Source organism: Chenopodium album, chromosome 18, assembly GCF_948465745.1.
Source record: "Chenopodium album chromosome 18, dcCheAlbu1.1, whole genome shotgun sequence".
NCBI classification, from domain to species: Eukaryota; Viridiplantae; Streptophyta; class Magnoliopsida; order Caryophyllales; family Amaranthaceae; genus Chenopodium; species Chenopodium album.
In genome coordinates, this window is record NC_137851.1 from 44,337,521 (window position 1) to 44,363,614 (window position 26,094).

A 26,094-nucleotide genomic window follows, 5' to 3' on the forward strand; every position below is an offset into this window, starting at 1 on the left:
TGTCGCCTGGCGACAGTACTTGTCGTCTGGCGACGGAGGCATCATCTAGCGACAGACGCTATTTTCTCGCGCTAAATTCTTCTAATACCGAGCCAGAAATCTACCTTCTTGTTTTGACTAGTTTCCAGTACTATTTGCTCGGTTTTACTTCCTGATTGAATGTTTCCCTTTTTTCTGAAACCCATATGTGTTCTACATATGGCCATAACCCTCTGGGGATTCACGCTCCATCTACCCAATCGAACGCTCCTGGCAACGAAGGGTACATCCGACTTTGTTGAATTCATCAAACCGTGGAAGTGAGTTTAACTCGAGGGGTCTTATCCACTCGCGCCAACCCTTCCAAAGGTAAGGCTTCCGCGCGGTGCATCCGGACTCATAACTATGGACCCTCTTTGACTAACCCTTATCCTGAACTTTAGAGAACTAGAGCCATGGTTAGGTTGCAAACTCATTGCATCATATTGTGACTACTTGACTACTTGTGCATTATTTGTTTGTGCATAACCTATATGTGTTTACACTAACCGTTTGTTTGACTTGTGATTGAGTTTAAATAAACTAATTAATGACTAAAGGATTGTGCTAAATTAATTAATGATTAAAAACTAAATAAATTGATCAAACTTGACTTAATACGACTTCAGGTTTGTCCTTTTAGAGTAAAATACTAGAAACAGTTCCAGACCAATGTTCCAGCAATGGCGCAGAGGTTTGGACTGTAGCGCCGCGCGCTATTGATTAGCGCCAGGCGATAATGTTGTCGTCTGGCACTGGTCCTTAGCATTTGGTGACAGTCCTGTCGTCCGACGACAGTCCATACTTTTGCTCGAGTCTTCACGACGAGTCTAACTAATCAATTTGCTTAATCGATTTAATCAGTTTATTAACGACAATAGTCATGTTTTTAATTAGGCACATAGTCACATAGTCATGACACGAGTCAAACATGTCACCTACACTCACTAGTCTTAGCACACACTTTGTGTATATGTCATCATGACCATGTCTTGGGTTCATGCATGAGTCGATTTTTTTTTCCGTCATTTGAGTTGGGGGTACATTCTATTCCTAATTCTTTCATACCTATCCATCTACGTTGTCTTTCCATTCTCTACTTGCTTTCTCCATATCACAACTTTCATTCTTCCTACCTCTTTCCATCTACTGCATGTTGAATAGAGTTTGAGTCAAACAATTAACAAAAAATATCCATAACTTCCCTTTCCACATCACTTGGTCAAGAAGAGAAGGGAGATTAATCAAGGACAACACCTTTATTCAAATACTACTTTTTGACAAACCAGTTAGTTGGAAAAGAAAAGCTAAGAAGATGATGGCGTCTCAAGAAGAAGTTAACGAACTTAGGAAGGACATGGCCAACTTAACTGAATTGATGAAGAGTATGGCTCTTCAAATCAATGACCCTGTGAAGCAACAACAAATGGAGCTCATGCAAGAAAGCTTGAGAAAAATATCCAATGATTATAGATTCCAGGGCATTAGCTCACAAGGGGTCTCAGTGGACAAGGAACTTCTTCCGCAGAAGTTCAATGCCAATGACATCCCTAAGTTCAAGCCAACATACAATCCTTATTTTCACTTAAGGGCTTTTGAAACCATAATGAACATTAAGGGGACTAATAGGAAGGTTTTTCATTCTTTGTTCTCACTATCTCTTGAAACCGTTTGTCAACATTGGTTCTTTTCTCTTGATAAAGAGAAGACGTCTACTTGGGACGGAATAGTAAACGCTTTCATTGATAGATACAAATGTAACATTCAAGTTGAAACTGACCATAGACAACTCTAGATGCTAAAGCAAAAAGAAAACGAAGGTTTCACTTCTTTCTTCAACAAATGGAGGGAAACTTCCGCTAATATGATTGAAGTTCCTACTGAAAAGGAGTCCGTAAGGATGTTCATCAAGAACCTTCAAGACAAGTATTCGAAGCATTTTGAAATATCAACATAATTTGAATACTTTCAAGGCCGTCTATGACATAGGTATTGAAATTGAAGATGACCTTGCAAAGCAAAAAGCTACTAACAATAGCAACAACAGTGGCTGGAAAGGAAAGAAGAACAACAATCCTTCTTCCTCCGAAAACACCCACTCTAGTAACAATGTTAGTACCTTTGACTTAAATGATGTCTTAGCCATGGATAATCAAGGATCTAAAAAGAAACCAAAAAGAGAGTTCACGCCCATTGGAATGACTTATGATGCTGCTTTCGATCATCTCCATGATTGAGGATTAATCAAACCTATTGGCCCCACTGAAGATCCAACGCCAGAAAGGCGATCTTCAAGATGGAATCCCAACTCTTATTGCAAGTACCGTCAAGGAAAGGGTCATACCACGGATGAATGTTACAGATTTCAAAATCTCATTCAAGACCTCATAGAAGCAAATAAGATCCCATTGCCTCTAGCTAGCAAGAAGACCGGGTAATGATGAAACAAATGCACAAGGCAAGCTTCTCACCAAGATTTCATGCTTTCTTCTTCCTTTTTTCAAAACCCTTCCCCAATAAGTCTAGCATAGGCACCCTTCATCCTCCTTGAATTATTTCTTAGAGTTTGATTTTTACCCTTCACTTTTTAAATAAAATGAGCATTTCTTTTCTTTGCATATGATCATTGCATTAAAAAATAAAAAATAAAAAATAAAAAAAAATAAAAATCTATGTCGAACTAAGCACAAGGTATACTTATGATTAGAGGCACCTCTTGTAGCCCATCACATCATCTTCACCCTTTCAAATATACATAATCCTTTCTTGATAAACCACTTAGAGCTTCATCTAACGACAAACCTTTCTTTATTCAACCCACATCTACCTAACCTTGGGATGGGATGGTGTGCAATTTATGCAATTTTCAAAGAACAAAAGCTTGAATGATTTTACATAGTTTTCAATCAAAAAATAAAATAGCAATAAAAGTGTACAAAAGGGAAAGTGTTCCAATGGCATTGACATGAACATGTCTTTAATAAGATCACGTCTCAGATTGCGTCTCTTATCGAGTGCTAGGTACCGTGCCTGAGAAACATGAATGCCAAGTGAGTGATAGACACGATGATCGGGATTGCCCACACTTATCAAAATAAAAAATGTTAAAGCAAAAAAGAAAAAATAAATATAAACAAAAGAAAGAGAGTTCAAAAATGAAAAAACTCAAGCATAAAAATATAAAGATTTCAAATGCAAGATTGTACACCTTGGGGGCTTATCTAGGGTCTTGAGCCTTTATCCCCTTCTTTTTCAACCTTTAGCCAAACCACGTTACAACCCTTAAAAGACCTCTTTGAGGTATACATACACTTGTGCGAGGTTTGGCTAGAGCTACGTGCGGCCTGATTCCTAACGGATACGTAGAAAACCTCACATCGAGGTGCGGCCGTAATAAAACGCATTCATTCATATATACATTCATGCATAATCATATCAAGGGATCTCCTATGCTCATCCCTATATACTTAGAGCTAGACTTGGGGGCTTGATCCCTACATCATTAGCTTACCTAGCCTAAGAGTCACCATCATTTGACTCTTCTTGAAATAATATTTTTCCATACCGTTAGCCTTTGCAGCCTAGCTTTAGTGTCACTTTCACACACATCACAAATACATAGACAAATAATCCACCCCATAGGAACCCTTTGTCATGAAATCTTAACACAACCATGAAGCGCACCTTGTCATATCAAGTTCACTCATTATCATAATTCTTATTGCATTACAAAGTATGAAGTACTTAGCCTCCATGCCTAAGCTACCCAAATACTTTCATCGTCGAGTCAACAATCGCGATAGCCTAGGGTGAATTAATCCTTGCACTATGAGATACAACATCAATGCATACATTTGACTAAACTCGTTCAACATGCATCATCAAACACAACACTTCGATTCTTTTTTGTGTCTTTCTTTTTCGGGAGAAATTCGGTACCCTTCACAAAAATGACGGAAATTTTTTGTTTTTTTTTTGCGTTTTCGAGTTGAATGCACACACGAGTCATGTACACATTGAGTCATGTCGTGTTATCACATTGAGTTAAGTCTACGCACATGAGTCGATTTGAGTACATCGAGTTACACGTCGAGTCAGGCAATAGCATAAAGTCAACCTTAAAGACATGAGCAAAGTCCTATAGTCCAAAATATAAATGCAAGCACACTAAGTCCCAGACGGACAGGTGATCTTTACAAAAATTTTGAAGCAAAAGGACATAAACAACTTAGCAAATCAACTAGATTCAAATGGTCATATTGATTAATTGGGTTCCTTGGTACGCCAGTTAGCCCCTATAAGCAAATTGACATGATTAGTAGTCGGCTCGATTACAATTGCAGTAAGTGATCGACCTGACAAATGATCGTCTCACTTAGCTTAAAGCGCCTAAGTATTGGCTCATCGCAAGCACCGAAGTAATGGTTCACAAAGAAGCACATCACCAAAACGACAATATTTCCAAGAGTGAATTGTCGAGCATCATTCTTCAACGATAAATTTTCTAAGATTGGATTGTCATCTCAAATTGGCAATGTTTCCAAGTATGGATTGTCGTAATCTTTCTCTATTTGGCAAGTTTTTCCAAGTTCGGATTGTCATACAAATCTTCGACAATTTTTCCAAGATTGGATTGTCATCTCAAATTGGCAATGTTTCCAAGCATGGATTGTCGTGCTCCTTCTCTACGTGGCAAGTTTTTCCAAGTTTGGATTGTCATACATTCATCAAATCCTTGGCAATATTTCCGAGATTGAATTGTCATGCATCAAGTTCCCTATGGCAAAATTCCCAAAGGATTGTCGTAAGTCGCTATTCATCTTAACATTTCGGCAAAGGTTCCCCAACATGGATTGTCATTCATTTTGGTAGTGGAAAATTTTCCCAAAAGGAATTGTCGATCGACTCTTTTTTTTTTGCAAATGTTTTAAGACGCGGATTGTCAATTGTGGCAATATTTTCCCAAAAGGATTGTCGTATAATATTGGCAAATTTCCAAGGTGGATTTCTTTCAAGAGTCATATTCCAAGACGTGGATTATCGGTCGTAGCAAGGTTCTTATGACAGATTGTTACGAAGCATTGGCAAATTTTCCCAAATTTGGATTTTGGCAAAATTTCCGAAATACGGATTGTCGCTTCATCGTGGCAACATTTCCTAGGACGGATTTTTACGTGGCATTGATAACTTTCCCTAAATCGGATTGTCGTACATCATTCAAGATTTGTGTTGGAAACTATTCCTAAAGAAGAGACGATTGTCATCACCCCCAAGGCATCAACAGCAGCAAGATGCGCCGACGTACTGGCACTGCGGTAATTTCAGCAAATATCACAGCAGCAAAGTTCAAGCGAGCTTTGAGGATCAACAAGAGTTGGTCTTCGGTAATTTTCTTCGGAATATTATCACAACAACTGAGGATGACTTCAAGCGAAGTTATCTTCGACGGCGTTCCCTATGATGTGGAAGGTTGTCAGACAACTGAGGATGGCTTCAAGCGGCCTTATCTTCGATGGCGTTCCCTAGGATGAGGAAGGTTGTCAGAAAACAGGAGGTGACTTCAACCGAAGTTATCTTCGATCGTGTTCCCTAGGATGTGGAAGATGGTCATAAAACAGCGGAAATTGAAGGTAGCTGCAAGCGTAGTAGTCTTCAGGCGATATCCCCTAGCTTGAGGAAGATCATCAAACAAAAAATAAGTTACTCTAGAGACGTGTGCTCAACGGTGCAAGATACGCGTTTCTTAACTCTTTTATCTGTTTTAACTAACGCTAGTTTGCAGGTATCGGCGTTATAAGAATGATTTGGGATCGCAGAACGTTCTGAATCATTTTCCGTCCCTATCACTACTTTGACTTTTCGTTTTCGAAACTTGTGTTTCTCCAAACTCAGTCAAAGAGGAGGCTTCTGTAGACACCCAAATGTGTCTCCCCAAAACCAAACCCAGTGATGAATACCTTTCACGTCATTTGACTATCGAACAAAGTGAAAGTGTGAAAAGTCTAGTGATGAGGATGTTTTTATTAAAATATCTCTCTTTCTGTTTTTGAAAATATTCCTTTTCGTACCCTGTTTATGAAAATAGCCAATTTGGTTTGGTACATGGTAAGGGTCCAAAAATAGTGTAGTTGGATTGAGCTCGAAAAAAGCTTTCCGACGATTATAAGCCCAATTCCGATGAATAATGAGGAAGTTATGGATTAAATTAAATTGGGCCCGAAATGATTTTTATATGCGGCCCAATGATTTAGAGGAGGGCCTATTAATTATTATTCCTAAAGTTATTAGGATTGATTTTAATCTTCTAGAATATTTAGAAGGTTCCTTTTAATTCTATTAATATTAGGATTAATAATTATATTTTTAAAGAGTTTTATTTGGAATTAAATAAGTGTTTTATGATAAACCTGATTTTAATTTGATAAACACAGAATTTGCTGCTTAATCATATCAAGAAGAGGATTCCGTATAAAGCGCGTTATAATTTTGACTTAACGCAAGACGACAAAGCTGTCGCCTGGCCTGGCGCTGCTCTTGTCGTCTGGCGCTAACTCTTATCGTTGGCGACAAGAGGTATTTTATTCCGAATGGGCCTTGATTTGATTCCAGACTATTTTCTTATAAATAGGAGTCGTATCTCCTCCGTTTTTAATCATTAATCAATCATCTCTCTCTATTCTTCCTCTATTCTCTCTCTATTCTTTTTCTAAACTTCCCCTCTCACAAAATTCCACACTCACAAGTTCTAAACACACCTAGCCAAGTTCGAAGTTGTCTTCGCCCTAGACGTGAAAGGTTTAATATTTCTGAGGGTTTGGTCCCAAATCTCTATTTCAATTATTTAATTTAATTGCCTGTTCTAATATTTTTCCTTGAAGTTACTAACGTGTGTATTTTGTTATTAGAAAGAGGTACGAGGCATCGAAGTAAGTAATTTTAATTGTTGATCTTTTGATATAGAAATCATGCTTAGATTATTTTGTTAATTCCTAGTATCATGTTTTGGGTTAACTAATATTTCTGATATTATGCATGTTTCTATGATGCTTCCTATTCTTTCTTTCCTAATATCATGTTAGTGTCATGTTAGGGCTAATTGATCTTTAATGTTTAGTGACATGCTAGGGTTTGTTATTAATCTTGTTAGTATCATGCCTAGGATCTTGCTATTATTATTAAGCTTTGATTATGATGATGATTGTTTTTATGTTGCTTGATATATATTGTTATTGTTATTGCTTGATCACGCCCTCTCTTGCAGGATTTAAGGGAATTGGTACTTGTAATCACGCTCAATAAGATAATTAATAATCTTGTTTAGGCTAACATGATTATAATTCAAGTGATCGCCAATAATAGTTTTGTTTGTGCATTAATATTCAACCAACATAGATTAAACAGGTTTAGGGTTAATCTATTGATTGCATGTTAGTCAGAAAGCGCACATGAATACGAGAAGAATAAAGTAGAGGCCTATTTTTAGGGCAGGTTCAATCTCTTTTAGGTTGGATTTGTACCTTCATCCCCGAATGTCCAGTCATGGTTCCAGACCTATTGGAGTTAACGATCTCCTAGATTGTTAAGGGGTGTAACCTTCATCCTGTGAACGGTTTACAAGTTCCTAAAACTTGTTGACGACTCTTTTGCTCTAGCTTCCTTCCCTTTGAACGCCACCATACTTAAGTGTATGATCACAGTGGGGCTCAAGTGTGGGTTGCTTGAAATATTCCCTACACCACCATTGCATCTTTATCATCGCCGTCGTTGCATCTTTCCATAACCATCTTCATCATCGTTGATGGTCAAGGTCGGTGTCGCCTCCTCCATTGTTCCTCCCCCCCCCCCCCCCCCCCGCTCTCTATCTCTCTCTCTCTCTCTCTCTCTCTCTTAAACAATCGTTTAGATATGAGGAATTGCGGGGTGGGTGGGATGATTTGGGGTGGTTCGAGGCAGTTTCTAGGTAGATTAGGTTGAGTTAGGGTGGTTTCGGTATGGTTCAGGGTGAGTGGGGGTATTTTTAGGGCGATTCAAGGTGTGTGTGGGTGGTTTTGTTGGTGAGTGATGGTGGTTGTTCTAGGGTGGTTTTGGTGGTGAATGACGGTGGTTGTTCTGGGGTGGTTTTGGCAAAGAGGTTATGGTTTCGAGGGGGTTTGAGTTGAGAGGGGGTAGTTTTAAAGTTTTTTGGGTTGGGAGATAGTGGTTTTGTGGTTGTTCAGGTGGAGAAGGAGTGGTTTTACGGTTGTTCAAGTGTGTGTGGGTGGTTTTAGGGTGGTGTAGGTAGAGATGTGGTGATTTTAAGGTGGTTCAGGTTGAGGTTGGTGGTTTCAGGGTGGTTGCTATGGGACTACGGTGGTGGACTGGTGGGCTCGGTGCTGTTGTTGGTGGTGGTTATTAATTGATTAGTTACGTTCACTTTCTCTCTCCTACCTTTAATTTACTACCCTTTAATTCATTAATCAATCATTATGAAATTTGTCTTAAAATCCGTGTCGAGCTCAAAGTTGCAACTAATTCAAAACGAAGGTAGTATATAAAATGTGCTTTAGGATGCGTAATTTCATCTTTGTTGCAATATTAACAGAATAGAGGAAGTATTACTTTTGTTAATTTTAAATTGCAACAAAGTAGTTTTTTTATGTTTCACAAGTCACAAGTAATATCTCTTTATCACAACTAAAAATTAACAGGTAGTATTATAAATAATATTTACTCGTTTTTCAAAAAAAAAAAAAAAGAATAACATTTGATGTCATTATAATTTATAATACTCAACTAGGTGTGAAGTCCGTGCGTTGCACGGCTTTATTTTTAATATTATTTTAGATTTGTTTTGACATTATTTATTATTATTATTATTATTATTATTATTATAATGATATTAACAAAAATTATTTACAAAAAAAAAAACAATGTGTGCTTCAAATAGAATTCTCTCTTCTACACATCTTGCAGAGTACTTTATTCTTTTTTTGTAGTTTTGATTTATGTATCTTGTGTCTCCTGTGAATGTCGCTGACAGGATTATCCTATTCCCTTTTTCAGCCCTAAATATGTAGTGTGTAGAGTATATCGTTTCTTTGTAATTCTGGTACATATTTCTTGTGCCTCCGATCAATGACGGTGACAAGATTAATTTTTTTCCATCTCCAACCTTAGTTGTATCTTTGTTTACCATTGCATCCTCGAAGGTATTATAAATATTGCATCCTCGAAGGTATTATAAATTTCACTTTGTGTAGCCATGAATCTTGGGATCTTCGACTATGAAAAGAAACAATTAATATTGTTCTATGTATTGTGAATTAAATTAAGTCCTATTTATAAGGAAACACAATACATCATATCTTTTCTACATAAATCTTATCATTCTTTATAAAATCCTTTTTTAATTGTTATCCATATCAATGTTGTTTTTATTAACGACACCAATCACATGAATATGCCATGGTAATTTATCTTGTTAATTTAAAATTTTATCATTTTTTTAGTTATTATCTATATGAATATTTTTATTATTTATTTTTTGTTTTTATACATATTACATTTTTTACGTGATTTTGGATATTTGGGATAACAATAATCATATATTATGATTTTTTGTAATTATGTTTTTTTTAATATCACTTTTTTGAAAGTTTGTGAAACTTGTTAAAAGTATTAACATATTTTATTTGAAATAATTAGATAAATCATTAGATTAGTATGATAATTTTAATTTTTCATTTTATTTTTTATTTTATTTTATTTTTTTTGTATAGTTCTTTGAACCGTAGAAAGATAATGGTAGGATAGAATTAATAAATTTTTAAAGGATTAACATATTTTATTTGAAATACTTAGATAAATCATTAGACTAGTATGATAATTTTAATTTTTCATTTTATTGTTTTTATTTCATCCTATGTGGCACACATAAATATGTGGCGCTCTATTTTTTTTTAAAATAACAAAATCCTACGTGGCTCTCTAAAATCTCTGGGAAAAACTCCCCTTTATATATATATATTAGATTGTAAATAATATAAGTATAGTTAATTTGTTAATTTCTAATATTTAGAAATAAATAGAGTACATTGTTTGGATCCTCCCCTACAGGCTCACCCCAAAAGATGTATAAGTTTCCTGCCAGTTTATAATTGTGGAGATAGAATTTTGTTTGCCAATCCAACTCCATCCAAAATTCATGTTCCAAAAATCCAAACCCATGTTCACCCTGTCCAACTCAAATTGTCCAACAATTAAGGTGACTAATAAGATAAGCTTAAACTACGGAGTGATAAATTGTTGACAATTGAAATAGACATGATTTAATTCCTATCGAATCTAACAAGCTCGACAAAAAAATGTTCAATAAGAATGTGAACTTTTTATTTGAAATTATATAAAGTAAATTTTGGTCAAACCCATGCTTACTCTAGCAACTCATTGTTCAACAATGTATCTAATATATTGTAATAATGATGATGTCAAACTTCTAATTTATGATTCAATTCAAATCAAATCAACTCGAACTTGAAATCAACTACATTGTATACAAATATGACCCGTCCTAAATCAACTCAACCTGAACTCAATCCAAATGACATGATTGCCGGGCAAGACAACTGGCCAATGGATGGAGGTTGATTTAGCTTGCCACTTCCACCCACTATCATCAACCCTATATCAGCATCTATTGAAACAGTCTCACCATCCTCAATAGTCTCTCACCTCAATAAGCACGTCTTCCTTAACAAAGTAGCTTTTACCATATTGTTAACGAGAGTATGAGTTACAATAAATGTATTAAACGACAAGGCCCATTAATAAATAAGGCAAAAATAGTACTACATCCGTCAAATGTTATGTGTAAGTTTGGAATATTTTATATCTCACAAATAATACCCCAAAATTGCACATTGAAGGATTTATGTCTTCGTCGTGTGCAATTACTAAATATATAAATGGATCAAATTATGGAGATAATTAAGTTCGGACATTTGGGTCGTCGTTTTATCATAGCTAAAGGTACCAACGATCTTTAGGATAGTAAAATAGCCCAAAGCCCAATTAGACGGATCCTATAAGGTCACACAAAGGGCCTAGATCGAGCATTAGAGGAAGAGGCCCATCATGGGCCTCATCACTCTAGGTGGCCGACCATGAAGAGGAATAAGGAGGGGTTTTGGGCTTCGTGCCCTAGTCTAATTATAATAAGATTATAAATAGACTAGGTGCCTAGGGTTTGATAGAGTTGCATTGCAATTTAGTAATCAGTTTGATCAAACCCTAATTAGCAAACACGAAACCTAACCCTCTCAAACTCCTCTCTTTCTCACGATTCTCTCCTCCTCCTCGGCGCCGGTGGTGGATCATGGTGGTGGTGGTTTGTGCGGTGGTCGGTTATCCATAAAGGTGGTGATCGCGGTTATCCTCTTTCACTCGACCAATCTAGTATTGGTGGACGACTCGTTCGAATATCGTGGACTAAGTAGAGGAGCAATGCTTGGGGCTCTATTCTCTCCCTGATTTGCCTGTCAAATTGCTACATGGAATTCACGCTTCAAAGGTATGATTATGTGTCTTGTGTGTTATGCATGCGATCTTGGGAATAGGTGCTTGAATGAATATGATTCATGATTTCCGCTTAATAGTACCTATAAACTCCTACGGTGGTATCAGTTAGCCTCTTGCATGAACGCACTAGATTATAATAATACAATTAATTTGAAGTCCATGTTATTTTTATAATCAATTAAGAGGGAGAAATTAATTTAATTATGGTTCAATTATTATTTTAATATAATTAAACTTTTGGAATTGATTAAATACGATTTAATTATGCTCAAATTGCCATGAAGAGGACCGAAATTTAGCCCTAAAATGTTCGAAATTTTCGAACCCCCTAACCCTAATTTCGAATTTCGAAAATTCATAGCCCTAAAATATGATTTTTGTGCTTGTTTTTTGATTTAATTCAATTTGTTTTATGATTCATAATTTTAATCAGATTGATTTTACATAAAAATATTTTGTGTATGATCATTGATTTAATTTTAAGAGTTAGAATTAAATTGGGATTAATGTTATGATAAACCCTAATTTTAATATTGAATGATGATTTAATTTTAAAATTTGGACTGATTTAATTTAGTTTTAATAAATGTTATTTTGATTAAATTAAAAACAAAAAAATTTTATTGGCCGGTTGCCGCGGCTACCGACCTGGTGGTCTGTCCAAGAGGGAGGGAGGGAGGGCGGCGGTCCTGGTGGCTGGGGCAGCAGTTGTGCAAGCGTTGCACGCTACTGCCGTGGCTGCCATTACTACGGCGTGCTACTGCAAAGCAGCCAGCCATTGTGGCTAACTTCGGCTAGCCAACCACGGTGGCCAGCAACCGTACAGTCACGGTTTTCAAAAAAAAAAATGTTTTGAAAAAATATTTCAAGATAGTTACAAAATTATTTTGGGATAAAATCGGTTTTATTTTGGATAAAATCTTTTGTTTTGGGATAAAATCAAATCTTGCAAAAGTTGTTATATTTGATATTATCCATATTTAAAGTTGTTAAATTGGTAATTATCCATAATTAAATGTTTAATTTTGGATAAGATTGATTAGGATATTCTGAGCATATTCCAAAAGGATAATAATTGATTTAAATAATGTGATTATCCCATAATTAGATTAGGATATAATTGATTTTAAAATTATTTGATTGGCTAATAATTAGGATAGAATCTCCTAAATAAGTTAGGATAATCATGGAAGATTAAATATGATTTATCTTTCTAGATTAAAATAAGATTTGATTCTATCTCATACCTAAATTAAAATATATGATATTTTATAATTGGTCATGAATAATATATGCTATTATCTAATTATGATTAAAATATAAGATATTTTAGGAAATGCATTGCCTTAATTATGAACATTCAATGTTGTAGTTTAGACAAGCATGTTAAGTGATTTATTATATAAAACTTTTATAATATATGATATTATGTTGCTATATATAGACTAGTATGGCCCATAGATTCTAAATACGATCTACGCATCGTGATGTATTTATGTAATCTAAATACGGTCTGCGTACCGTTAAGTATTTTTGTAACTTTTATTTAAAGTAAATAGATTAGTTATTAAAATAGTGTTAGTCTAAAGAAACCCATGAAGTGAAGGCCCAAAGGAGCAAGGTGGATGGAGATCCATGATGATTCAAGTAGGAGCTTTTCATTTCTAGTTTTCTTATGACTTAGGGGCCATACTATGTCATGTTTTATTGCATTAGTAGATTATGCATGTTTGATTTTATTTATGTTAATTGATGATGTGCTAGAGTTCACTAAATAATCACAACATAATGAATCTAGGTCCCAGTAATATTGAGAATGCTTTTCCAATTAGATACCCAACAATCCTTAATAGTGAGTGATGGGTCGGCCTCCGTAGAGTGTCACTTGTTATTTTAGGCATTGTGGGGTAGATCACGTTCTACATATTTAGTTGGTTGTGCTCAACAAGGTTACCTAAAGCGTTTAGAACCTTGAAGCAAAGGGTAATAATTAAGCATGTGATGGTTAATTATTCAACCAAGAGTTACAAGAGTTGTAATCAGTAAAGAGTTTACTCACCTTGAAAATGTAATGCTTGATGGTAGGGCCTCAGTCCGGTCAACTATTACACAACTAAAGGATCTTGGAATCCCTTAAAATTCAATTGGGATCAATTAATGTTGAATAAAGTGCATTAAAGTTAGCTAATTCGTTTATGGTACTTTCATTATTAAATTAAACATAATTATTAAACTTTGCCTTATTTTAACTTAGATGGGTAGCCGTAATACAATGACAACAACATTTACAATCTTCGACCATTCCTTGAGAAGGATAGGTTGACAGGAGAAAACCTTTCCACTTGGGAAAGGATGCTAAGGCTTGTACTAAAATCTGAAGGTAGAGAGGATGTCATTGACATCCATTTCAAGGACCTCTGCCAAAAAATGCAACTACGGCAGAAGTCAAAAGGCACAAGGAAACTCATGACAGAGCTGTGCCTATCATTTGCTTGATGATTGCTACCATGGAGCCTAGTCTTCAAAAGCGTTTTGAGGATCAGGATGCGTACACAATCATGCAAGAACTCAAAGTTTTTTTAAGAAACAAGCTAGAGTTGAAAGGTACGAGCTCCATCGTGAGATTCTAGATTGTAGGATGGAGAAGGGTACCACAGTTCATGATCATGTTTTCAAAATGACCGGCCTTATTCAAAATATGGAGAAACTGGGGGACTCATACAGTGATGAGATGGCAACAGACATCATTCTCCACTCACTTCCAGAAAGTTTCAACCAGTTTATCATGAATTTTAACATGGCTGCTGCTGTAAAGACTATGAATCAATTGCATGCAATGCTGGTTAGTGTTGAAAAGCAAATTCCTAAGAAACCTAAGAAGGAAGTTCTTATGATTCAAAAGGGAAAGGGGTTCAAGAAGAAGGGGCAAAAGGCTGGTGCCAAGAGCAAGGGCAAGTAAGTTGCCAAGGCTCCTGATAAGCCTAAGGTGAATCCAAAACCCATGGCTGCAAGTGAAAGTGAATGCTTTTACTGCAAGAAGAAGGGGAATTGGAAACGCAATTGCCAGAAATACCTTGACTTCCTCAAGAAGAATGGAGCATCAACCTCAGGTATTTTTTTATAAACATTTTAACTTTCACTTAGGTATGTGATACCAAGTTGCAGTGCTTAACATTATTAATGTTGCGCAGGAATTGCAAACAAGTGAGGCTAGCATAGAAACGGAGCTTGAAAGTGCACTAGAAGTGTTTGAGTGGCCAGAGATAGCTTCATAGTTTCAATTTCAGAATTTTTATGATGATTTTAGAACATTTCGATTCTGATGAGACAATATTTCAGTTTCATTTTGAATACTGATTTAGTTTACTTGGCTTGGACAAGTGTTGATCCATGACCAAGGTAATAAATTGTTTTCATTTTTCTAGATATGAGTTATTTTGCTTTATGACATTGATATAAGTAGATCACAAAAGTAATATTAGATGATTTAAAATAAACTTACTTATAACAAAGTAAGGTTAGGTCACATAAACCATTTGCACATCCAAGGTTACATTGGATGGACTCTTAATTGATTATGAATCACTTGAGAATTAGAAGTCATGCTTGATAAGGTAGAATGACCAAGTTGCCTTTTAGTTGAAAGGGTAAAAGAGCTAATGACCTTTGGAACACAAACATATGATGTGTGTGAACCAATAAGTTCAAAATTTAGCAAAGAGATTTAACTATTTCATTGCTTTTACTAACAATTTAAGTAAATATATCGATAATTACTTAATGGAGTAAAGCTTGGAATCATTGAAATGTTCAAAATTCCAAAATGAAATGTAAAATCTGATTGATATGAATAATTAACGCTACAATATGATTGTTGTGATAAATATTTAACTCAAAAAGTAAATGATCATCTAAAAGGATTTGTGAATTAGTTCACAATCTAGAAACACTACAATTAAAATGTATGTTAAAGGAAGGAATCAAACTTTGCTTACCATGGTTCGATCCTAGATTAGCTTTAATGATTTACAAATATCATTTTGAGGATATGCATTACAACAACAATTGTGAATATACTAAACAGGAAACTTAACCAAAGCAAGCTAATTCAACTAGTGATGCTTCTATCGTCCCACTTGAATGAAAGTCTTCAAAGAGTAGAAGAGAATAATTCTATTGTTGCTCATACCTATTGTAGGTTACTTGGGATCAAAACAAACAGTTTGTTGAAATTCTGAGAAAAGGTGGATTCTAAAATTTTCCTATTGGAATGGTTTGAACCCACAGCCTACAAGCAAGCTTTAGGTAAATGCCAACTCAAGAAATGGGCTTAAAGCCAAGAAATCCAATATGGACTCCATGTTTGTGAAGATGTGCTAGTCCATGATAGTCTTACAAATAGGGTCAAACCTATTAGTTGTGTAATCCTATTCGGATTATTCTAGTTATGGAGATCAAAATCACCTTCATGAAATGTTCTTGATGGATGGTATGTATATGATACAACCTAAGAATTTTGAAATCCAGAAATCCTAGAAAGTTTTGCAAACTTCAGAAATTCATTTATGGATTGAAGTAAGCGTCAGGGAGTTGGAACATTCATTTCGATTAGGCAATCAAACAGTTTGATTTCCTCAAAGAACGAAAAAGGAATCTTGTAGAGACAAGAAGTTTAGTGGGAGAAATTTGTCTTCTTGGTCATGTATGTAGATGACATACAGTTCATATGAAATCACATATCAATGCTTGAATAAGTCAAGAAATGGTTAAAGAGTTGTTTCCATAAGAGAGACTTAGGAGATGTTGAGTGCATATTGGGAATCAAGATCCACAAAGTGAATCTTGAAGAATGATTGGACAACATTGAGAGACTTATGTTGATAAGGATCTTGACAAGTTCATGAAGCAAGACTCTAAGAGAGGATGTTTTCCCATGTTTCATGGTATTACGCTCAGTAAAACTCAGTGCCTTCAAAAGTTAATAGAGTTGAGTTGTATGTATAGTGTGCCTCATGCTTTTGCAAAAGGGACCATTATATGTGCCATGATATGTACATAGTAAGATGTTACATATGACTTGTGGATGTGTAGCAAGTTTCAAGTAAATTCAGAATAAGCATACTGAAAGTTGCCAAAAGCAAATCCTTGAGTACTTGAGAAGGACTTAAGGAACGTTTCTTGTTTATGGTGTTAAAAGTGAATAAGTTGTCAAAAGGTTATACGGATGCAAGTTTTCCAAACAGGCAAGATGACTTTAGATGTTGAGCTAAATACATTTTGTGTCTGTATGGAGAAGTACAATAAGCTTGAAGAGTTCAAAGCCGAATGTTGTTGCATACTCAATGTCAGAATATGTGTATTTAGCTACAGTAAGAGTAGTTAAGGAGGAATTTTTGATCAAATTGTCTTGTGACTAAAAGGACACCTTGCCAAAACAAAGGAGCCAGGCTCACATCACAAATCCAAACAAATAGATATGAGATATCACCTCATTTATGAGATCAATGACAAGCGATATTTCGTGATCTGCAAAGTTTTATTATGAGTGAAAAAAAAATCACTAAACCCTTTCCATGAACTAAGATATGAGAGTCATATTAAAGACTTGGATTGAAGCAAGCTATGTAATTTAAGTTGTGTAAGTTTTGAGAAAACATATTACATAAGAAATGCATCAATTTGCAAAATTTTGTTTAAAATAGAAATTTCATTTCTCTTATTTAATTATGGTTTTGGAAATTAAATAAAATGTCCAAAATAATTATGAATTGATGGGCTCGTCAGGTTGATGACCTGGTGAATGAAACCTCACAGGTGAACAAAATTCATATATTATTTAAGTTCCTAGTTCGAAATCATTAAAGTGAACATAAATGATTTCAATAAATGGACTAGCATGTAAGATTGATTGGATAGCGCTGTTTCATGGGCTATAGGGGCATAGTGATGCTCGGTCAGTCACTTGGATATGCATGAATGATGCATGATCGAACTATTGACCTGCTTTGAAGTTCAAGTATAGAGTTTCTAAATATATTAGTGGATTCCTTTGACATGAGTGGGACATTGATTTCATTCAATGGATGTTATGATTGTGGTACACTCAAACGTCTACCCGTAACTGGAGATTATAAAGGGTGTTTCCTGGTTATTTCAAAAGTTGAGTGGGAGCCTTGTTGCCACAAGATTGGATTGAGTCTACCTATTAAATTAGAAAATGTGTCATGGCCGCTTGAAGAGGGAGAATTTAGAAAATATGTGGCCGCGTTCAAATGCATTACTCAGTAATCATTTGGTTTTGTAATTCTAACTCAGATTTCAAGAAACGATTTGTAGATTAATATGATCTCGACATGTGATGCAATCATATTATCAAATCGACATATATTGACTTAAGGAATTTGAATATTGCACACTTGTCTCAGACAAGTGGGAGATTGAAGGATTTATGTCTTCGTCGTGTGCAATTACTAGATATATAAATGGATCAAATTATGGAGATAATTAAGTTTGGACATTTGGGTCGTCGTTTTATCATAGCTAGAGGTACTAACGATCTTTGGGATAGTAAAATAGCCCAAAGCCCAATTGGATGGATCCTATAAGGTCACACAAAGGGCCTAGATCGAGCATTAGAGGACGAGGCCTATCATGGGCCTCATCATTCTAGGTGCCCGGCCATGGAGAGGAATAAGGAGGGTTTTTGGGCTTCATGCCCTAGTTATAATAATATTATAAATAAGCTAGGTGCCTAGGGTTTGATAGAGTTGCATTGCAATTCAGTGACCAGTTTGATCAAACCCTAATTAGCAAACACGAAACCTAACCCTCTCAAACTCCTCTCTTTCTCACGGTTCTCTCCTCCTCCTCGGCGCCGGTGGTGGTTCGTGGTGGTGGTGGTTCGTGCGGTGGTCGGTTGTCCATAAAGGGTGGTGATCGCGGTTTTCCTCTTTCACTCGACCAATCTAGTATTGGTGGACGGCTCATTCGAATCTCATGGACTAAGTAGAGGAGAAACGCTTGGGGTTCTATTCTCTCCCTGATTTGCTTGTCAAATTGTTACGTGGAATTCACGCTTTAAAGGTATGATTATGTGTCTTGTGTGTTATGCATGCGATCTTGGAATTAGGTGCTTGATTGAATATGATTCATGATTTTCCGCTTAATAGTACCTATAAACTCCTACACACATAACATTTAACGGAGGTAGTAGAATACTATGATGTATCCATTAACATGGAAAATAGTAGAAAATAGTCTTCACAGACTGTTATATTGAGATATACTCCGAAGATAATCTTTAACATTGGGAGTAGGAGCTGTTGTCACCTCTGAAGTACGGCCATCGCTGTGGTGGTAGGGAAATGGGTGATAAGAGAGATGATTTGAGAAGTGGTTGTGTCACTTGTGTGCGGGTGATAAGAAAGAAAAGAATATAGAAAGAGGAAGAAAGGTGGGGGGTATAGTAAGAGTATTGGTGTCCATTCACTTTAAATGTTGGCGATATTGATAAAAAATGTTGACGGTATTTAACACCTCCTAACATAATCCATGACATATGAACTTTTTTTTTTATTTTTGAAAACATTAGGAAAGACTATTATGTACTACATACGTTATTATACAAGCTTAAACAATGAAATGCAAATATCAATCAACAAATAATACTTTTTTTTTTTAAGAACAAATGATACTTTTGTTACTTCCTTGAATAATTTATGATTAGAACTTCAATCAATTGATACTCTATGGATACTTCACTAATACTTGTAAAAAACGACACATGTTGATTATTCTTAATGTTATTTTTTCCAACTATTTTTGTTGTTGTTCTCCGGCATTCAATTGATATGAATATAGCATATGGAAATCAAAAATTTTGATATAGTGTTAATTTTAACAATTGTTAATTAAAATGACCGTGCATGGTGCGCGACCTAAACTAGTTCAAGTAAATTTCTATCATTTTCGTATGCTTCAAGTAATTTAGCTTTATGATCCAAAAAAAAAAAAAAATATTAGTGAACTTTTAAAAGAATCGGGAGTACTATATCCATTATAAAGATAGCCTAAAGTGATCAAAAGTTACCCCTGAAATGAATAAAAGTTACCCCAATATGCATAAAAGTAACCCAATACAAATAAAAATTATCTACGCTTTATTAGTAAAGAATCACATTTTAAATGACTAAAAATCAATTATTAAGTGATTGACTGTAATTAAATTACCTTTCTAAAACTTTTCTTATTGTCTATTTATATAAAAGTATATTATGTTTAAAGTTACCCAAAAAAAGACAAAAAGTTACCCTAAAATCAGCTAAAAATTACCCTTATACTGCTCGATGTACACTAATATTAGTGTAAACCGAAATGTATACACCTGGTTTATACTAATATTAGTGTACATCGAGCAGTATAAGAGTAATTGTAAGCCAATTTAGGGTAATTTTTTGCCTTTTTTTTAATTAATTTTGAACATAATATGTTTTTTTTTAATAAATAGAACAAGAAAAGTTTTATAAGGATAATAAAATTACTTTCAATCACTAATAATTGAATTTTAGTCATTTAAAATGTAATTCTTTACCAATAAAGTGTAGATTGTTTTTATTTGAATTGGGTTACTTTTATACATATTCTAGTAACTTTTATTCATTTCAAGAGTAACTTTTGATCCCTTTAAGAGATCTTTATAATGGATGTACAATAATTATTGTGCACCTGATTTTTTTTAAAGTTTGTGAAAAAAAATATTTCATCAAAACCACAAATTCACTAATCCATGAATCATGATTGATTCCGTAAGAAGTATGTACTACTCTCTCCGTTTTTAAATACTTGCCCCATTTCCTTATTTGGAAAGCTTTTACAATATTTAATTCATTTCTTTCACCTAGTGGACCCAACGTAAATCATATTTTATTAATTTCATATTCTCTCTCCTCCAATTCTCTCCACTACTTTTGTTTTTTACAATTTTTTATTCTTCCACCTACCTTACTACCTCCATATTTTATTACTTTCTCCAATTTCTCCTAAAACTCCGCGCATGGAGAATGGAGCAAGTATTTAAAAACGGAGGGAATATAAGAAAATAGGTTAATCTTTGACCGCATATTTGTTTAATATGATACTAGTTTTGTGTCCCGTGCGATGCTCGGGTTGTTTATTGAATTTTAAAATAAATTTTAATCTATATATTGAATTTTAAAATATATCATTGATACAAAATTAATTAGGAATTGATGTGTTTTTATGACGATTTGCTATCTAATAGGTACGTAATGACTAACAATAATGTTGAAGGATATGTTCGATTTATTACATTAAAAAAAATTAGAAAAAAAATTAAAAAAATAAATGTTCAAAGCCCGTTGGGTTGACCCAAACCCAAAACTTTGGGCAAGGGTTGAACATTTCTTGACTCGTAACCTGAAATGACCTAATCCGAGATGACTCATGACCCGACCTTAATTGACAGGTCTACATAGTAATAAAATTCTATTAGATTGTAAAATATATTATTTTAACTGATTAGTTATACTATAATGTATGTTTTATGCTTTGAACTACTTTCTTTGCTCCAAAAAATATTATGATATAAAAAATAAATTTATATGATAATTTTTTTAGAATTATAATCTAATAATTGTTTTGAATAAAATTATAATTCAATTTGTACATCTGATTGATATTTTATCGAAAATAAAACTCTAAACTAACAATTTTATTCTAAAATTCTATCCAAATAGAATTCTAAAGTAAAATTTTTTATCTTATGAAGTCTATTCAAATCTATCCAACGTGGCGCGACACTTGGCGAAAAGTTAAAACGCCAAGTGTTGCTGTCTCGTGACCTGGCTAAAAGTTTAGCTTTATATATTAGTTATTACATGAATTATACCTATGAAATATTGATATTTTATCGAAAATAAAACTCTCAACTAATAATTTTATCCTAAAATTCTATCCAAATTTGATTGGAAATAGATTTCTAAACGAAATTTTTATATCCTATGAAGTCTATCTAAATATATCCAACGTGGCGCGACAATTGGCGAAAAGTTCGAATGTCAAGCGTCGCTATCTCGTGGCTTGACTAAAAATTTAGCTTTATATATTAGTTATATGATATCATGAGTAAAAATAAAAAAATTAAAAAAAAAATAAAAATGATAGAGCAATTGAGGCCTATTTGTAATTCTATATACCCAAATTATACATTAGTTGAAACTTTTTATGCATTAATAAAAATAAAACCTTATATTTTATAAAATAGTAAACAATGTAATATATAAATTTTTATAAAACTAATATTTGAAAGTACACATTAAGATTAATTCAAAAACATATTACTTTTGTTAAGTTTAAATTGCATAAAATTACTATAGATTTTTTTATGTTTCACAAGTCACAAGTAATATTTCTTTATTACAACTAAAAATTAACAGATACTCCAGTATTATAAATAATATTTACTCGTTTTGCATTAAATAACATTTGCTGTCATTATAATTTATAATACTCAATTGTATATAATATAAGTATAGTTAATTTGTTAATTTCTAATATTTAGAAACAAATAGAGTACATTGTTTGAATCCTCCCCTACAGGCTCATCCCAAAAGATGTATAGGTTTCTTGCCAGTTTAGAATTGTGGAGATAGAATTTTGTTTGCTAATCCAACTCCATCCAAAATTCATGTTCCAAACCCATATTCACTCTGTCCAACTCAAATTGTCCAACAATTAAGGTGATTAATAAGATAAGTTTAAACTACGGAGTGATAAATCGTTAGCAATTGAAATAGACATGATTTAATTCCTATCGAATCTAACAAGCTCGACAAAAAAATGTTCAATAAGAATGTGAACTTTATTTGAAATTATATAAAGTAAATTTTGGTCAAACCCATGCTTACTCTAGCAACTCATTGTTCAACAATGTATCTAATATATTGTAATAATGATGATGTCAAACTTCTAATTTATGATTCAATTCAAATCAAATCAACTCGAACTTGAAATCAACTACATTGTAAACAGATATGACCCGTCCTAAATCAACTCAACCTGAACTCAATCCAAATGACATGATTGCCGGGCAAGACAACTGGCCAATGGATGGAGGTTGATTTAGCTTGCCACTTCCACCCACTATCATCAACCCCATATCAGCATCTATTGAAACAGTCTCACCATCCTCAACAGTCTCTCACCTCAATAAGCACGTCTTCCTTAACAAAGTAGCAGTTACCATATTGTTAACGAGAGTATGAGTTACAATAACTGTATTAAACAACAAGGCCTATTAATAAATCAGGTAGAAATAATTACCTCCGTTAAATGTTATGTGTAACTTTGAAATATTTTATATCTCACAAATAATACCCAAAGTTGCATATAACATTTAACGGAGGTAGTAGAATACTATGATGCATCCATTAACATGGAAAATAGTACAAAATAGTCTTCACAGATTGTTATATTGAGATATACTCCGAAGACAATCTTTAACATTGGGGAGTAGGAGCTGTGTCTGCTCTGTCATATGCAGGCAGATCAGACAGTTTTTGTCTTTGTCGAAAACGTTTCGAGAAATTATTTGTACGAATCAAGGGGAGAAATTATTATTTAGAATACTAACAAAACAATCCAAGAGTGAATAAAAAGCTAATCTTCACTGAGATGCAAAGATATTAAGATGGTGTAAAAATGGTAAAATTTCACTTAATACAAGATATACTTCAAGAAGCATACAAACCAAGAACAACAAATTAATATAATGCAAGTAATAGTTTCAATTACGAGTGATCAAGATGGAAAAAGGAAATTGAAAGAGAAGCATATGACAACAGTTTGTGTATCACTAGCCCTAGTAAGCCTCCTCAGCTTCATTCTCATAGTCTTCCTCATAATCGGCAGTTGCATCCTGATATTGTTGATACTCCGCCACAAGATCATTCATGTTACTCTCAGCCTCGGTGAATTCCATTTCATCCATACCTTCCCCAGTGTACCAATGCAAGAAAGCCTTGCGCCTAAACATAGCAGTAAATTGCTCGCTCACCCTCCTAAACATCTCTTGGATGGAAGTTGAGTTACCAACGAATGTGGAAGACATCTTTAGACCGGTGGGTGGGATGTCACACACACTTGACTTCACATTGTTTGGGATCCACTCTACAAAGTAGGACGAGTTCTTGTTCTGGACATTGATCATCTGCTCATCTACTTCCTTTGTGCTCATCTTACCACGGAACATGGCAGAGGCAGTGAGGTACCTTCCATGTCGGGGATCAGCAGCGCACATCATGTTCTTGGCATCCCACATTTGCTGAGTTAGCTCTGGGACAGTGAGGGAGACATACTGCTGGGACCCACGAGAGGTAAGTGGGGCGAAACCCACCATGAAGAAGTGAAGCCTGGGGAACGGGATGAGATTCACTGCAAGCTTCCTGAGGTCGGAGTTCAATTGACCAGGGAATCGGAGACAGCATGTCACTCCACTCATTGTGGCCGAGATCAAGTGGTTCAAGTCACCAACTGTCGTGCCAAGCAGACATCAACCACATTAATAAACCAGTCAACCTTTTTAGTACATTAAAGAAGTTGCAAAAAAAAACTGACTCCAGATGAAACATTAAATTATGAGCATGTTCTTAAGATGCGATCATGAATCAACAAATAATTAAGATGCCATCATGAATCAACTAGCAAGAGATCCTAACAAATAATTACATCCTAACAAATCATCAAATCAAAAGAACAAGAAAATGCTTACAGCTAGGGTTGCTGAGCTTCAAGGTCCTAAAGCAAATATCATACAACGCCTCGTTGTCCAAAACCATACACTCATCAGCATTTTCGACCAACTGATGAACCGAAAGAGTAGCATTGTAAGGCTCAACAACGGTATCAGAGACTTTCGGAGATGGAAAAACCGAGAAGGTAAGCATCATCCGATCAGGGTACTCCTCTCTGACCTTGGAAATCAAGAGAGTACCCATACCAGAACCTGTACCACCTCCAAGAGAGTGACATACTTGAAAACCTGCCGCCAAAATATAAAAACACAATCTTAAGTAAGTAAGCTCATAACTTCACACATAAGGTACATATATAGTACATGGTCCTCCTTACTTTTAGAGCATATAATTAACAAGTCAAAACCAAAAAGTCTCAACTTTTTATTTTTAGTCTAACCCATAAAGTCTTCTTTATGTTTTTTGTGCCAATATGATCAATTACTATACATACACCAAAGTGTTAGGGTCCTATCCATTTTCGATCTTCAGATTAAAACCCCTGCACTAGCAAAATAAATTTTAAAAACCCATATTTTTTTTTCCCTTCATGCAATTCCCAACGGCTCATTTAAGATATCGACTGTTCATTTCATGAATAAAATAGAGGGGATCTCGTTCATAACAATAATGATCACCGACAATAAAAATTAGTAGAAAAGTCATTTACAAAGCAAATAACCCACGTATGTAATAATGTAGATCAGCAGTGTTATAGCATTATTAAATTAATACATACAAAGTATAACAAAATTAAAAATAACAATGTGAATTAAAATCAGATTATTAACACAACAGATTTAAATCCTAAAACCTTGACTAAATCCAATCAAATACCCACCAAAAAAACTTGATCAAACAAATATTACACATAATGAATGACATAAACATGATCATATCTCATTAAAAACATTTCTTATATATTAACATGAAATACACAATCTAATCAATAAAAATTGCATTGATAAAAATAATTAAAATTACCTTGAAGGCAATCACAATTCTCAGCCTCTTTACGAACAACATCAAGAACAGAGTCAATAAGTTCAGCACCTTCGGTGTAATGACCTTTAGCCCAATTATTACCAGCACCAGACTGACCAAAAACAAAGTTATCGGGCCTAAAGATTTGGCCCAAAGGGCCGGATCTGATACTATCCATGGTACCGGGTTCAAGATCCATGAGGACGGCACGGGGGACGTATCGGCCCCCGGCCGCCTCATTGAAATAAACATTAATACGTTCTAACTGAGTATCAGCTGAACCACCTTCAACAAGGCTAAACCTCCCAGTTTGATCAACACCATGTTCATCACAAATTACCTCCCAAAATTTTGAACCTATTTGGTTACCACATTGCCCTCCTTGAATGTGCAAGATTTCCCTCATTTTTTTTTTAGTTTTTTGAAATTTTGCTAAAAAGAAATAAAAATGAAGATCTGAAAAACAAAAATGGTTGCACAAAAAATAGAGAAATGTTTTGTTTGCAGGGGAGTTGAGGGGGTGTAGGAGAGAGAATATATGGGGGAAGTGTTTTTGGAGGGTAGAGGGGAGAGTGCTGACAGTTGGCACCAGGGGTAAGAGGTGGGATTTTGTTTTTTGTTTTTTGTTTTTTTTTTTTTTTTTACACTTTCTCTGTTATCCTTTAATTACAGCGTTATATTTGTCAATGCGACAATGCACAATTTATAACCGTAATGTTTAATCTTA

The 26,094-nt window shown here is 34.6% G+C and overlaps 1 protein-coding gene across 1 annotated transcript; it reads right to left on the reverse strand.

The window, feature by feature from the left end:
• Window positions 1-23,239: 23,239 nt before the first annotated feature.
• Window positions 23,240-25,879, reverse strand: LOC145592430 (tubulin beta chain). Its single transcript, XM_081648881.1, has 3 exons — window positions 25,368-25,879; window positions 24,362-24,631; window positions 23,240-24,123 (listed from the first exon to the last, which is right to left on the reverse strand). The coding sequence occupies exons 1-3, from the start codon at window positions 25,771-25,773 to the stop codon at window positions 23,453-23,455; spliced, it is 1,347 nt and encodes a 448-aa protein (XP_081505007.1). The 5' UTR covers window positions 25,774-25,879; the 3' UTR covers window positions 23,240-23,452.
• Between the last annotated feature and the right edge of the window lie 215 nt (window positions 25,880-26,094).

Excerpts from the sequence above, each read along its gene's own strand:
- LOC145592430 (XM_081648881.1), bottom strand. The coding sequence starts at position 25,773 with ATGAGGGAAATCTTGCACATTCAAGGAGGGCAATGTGGTAACCAAATA. Across the intron at positions 24,632-25,367 it reads GAATTGTGATTGCCTTCAAG|GTTTTCAAGTATGTCACTCT; the intron begins GTAATTTTAATT and ends TTTTGGCGGCAG. Across the intron at positions 24,124-24,361 it reads GAAGCTCAGCAACCCTAGCT|TTGGTGACTTGAACCACTTG; the intron begins GTAAGCATTTTC and ends TTGGCACGACAG.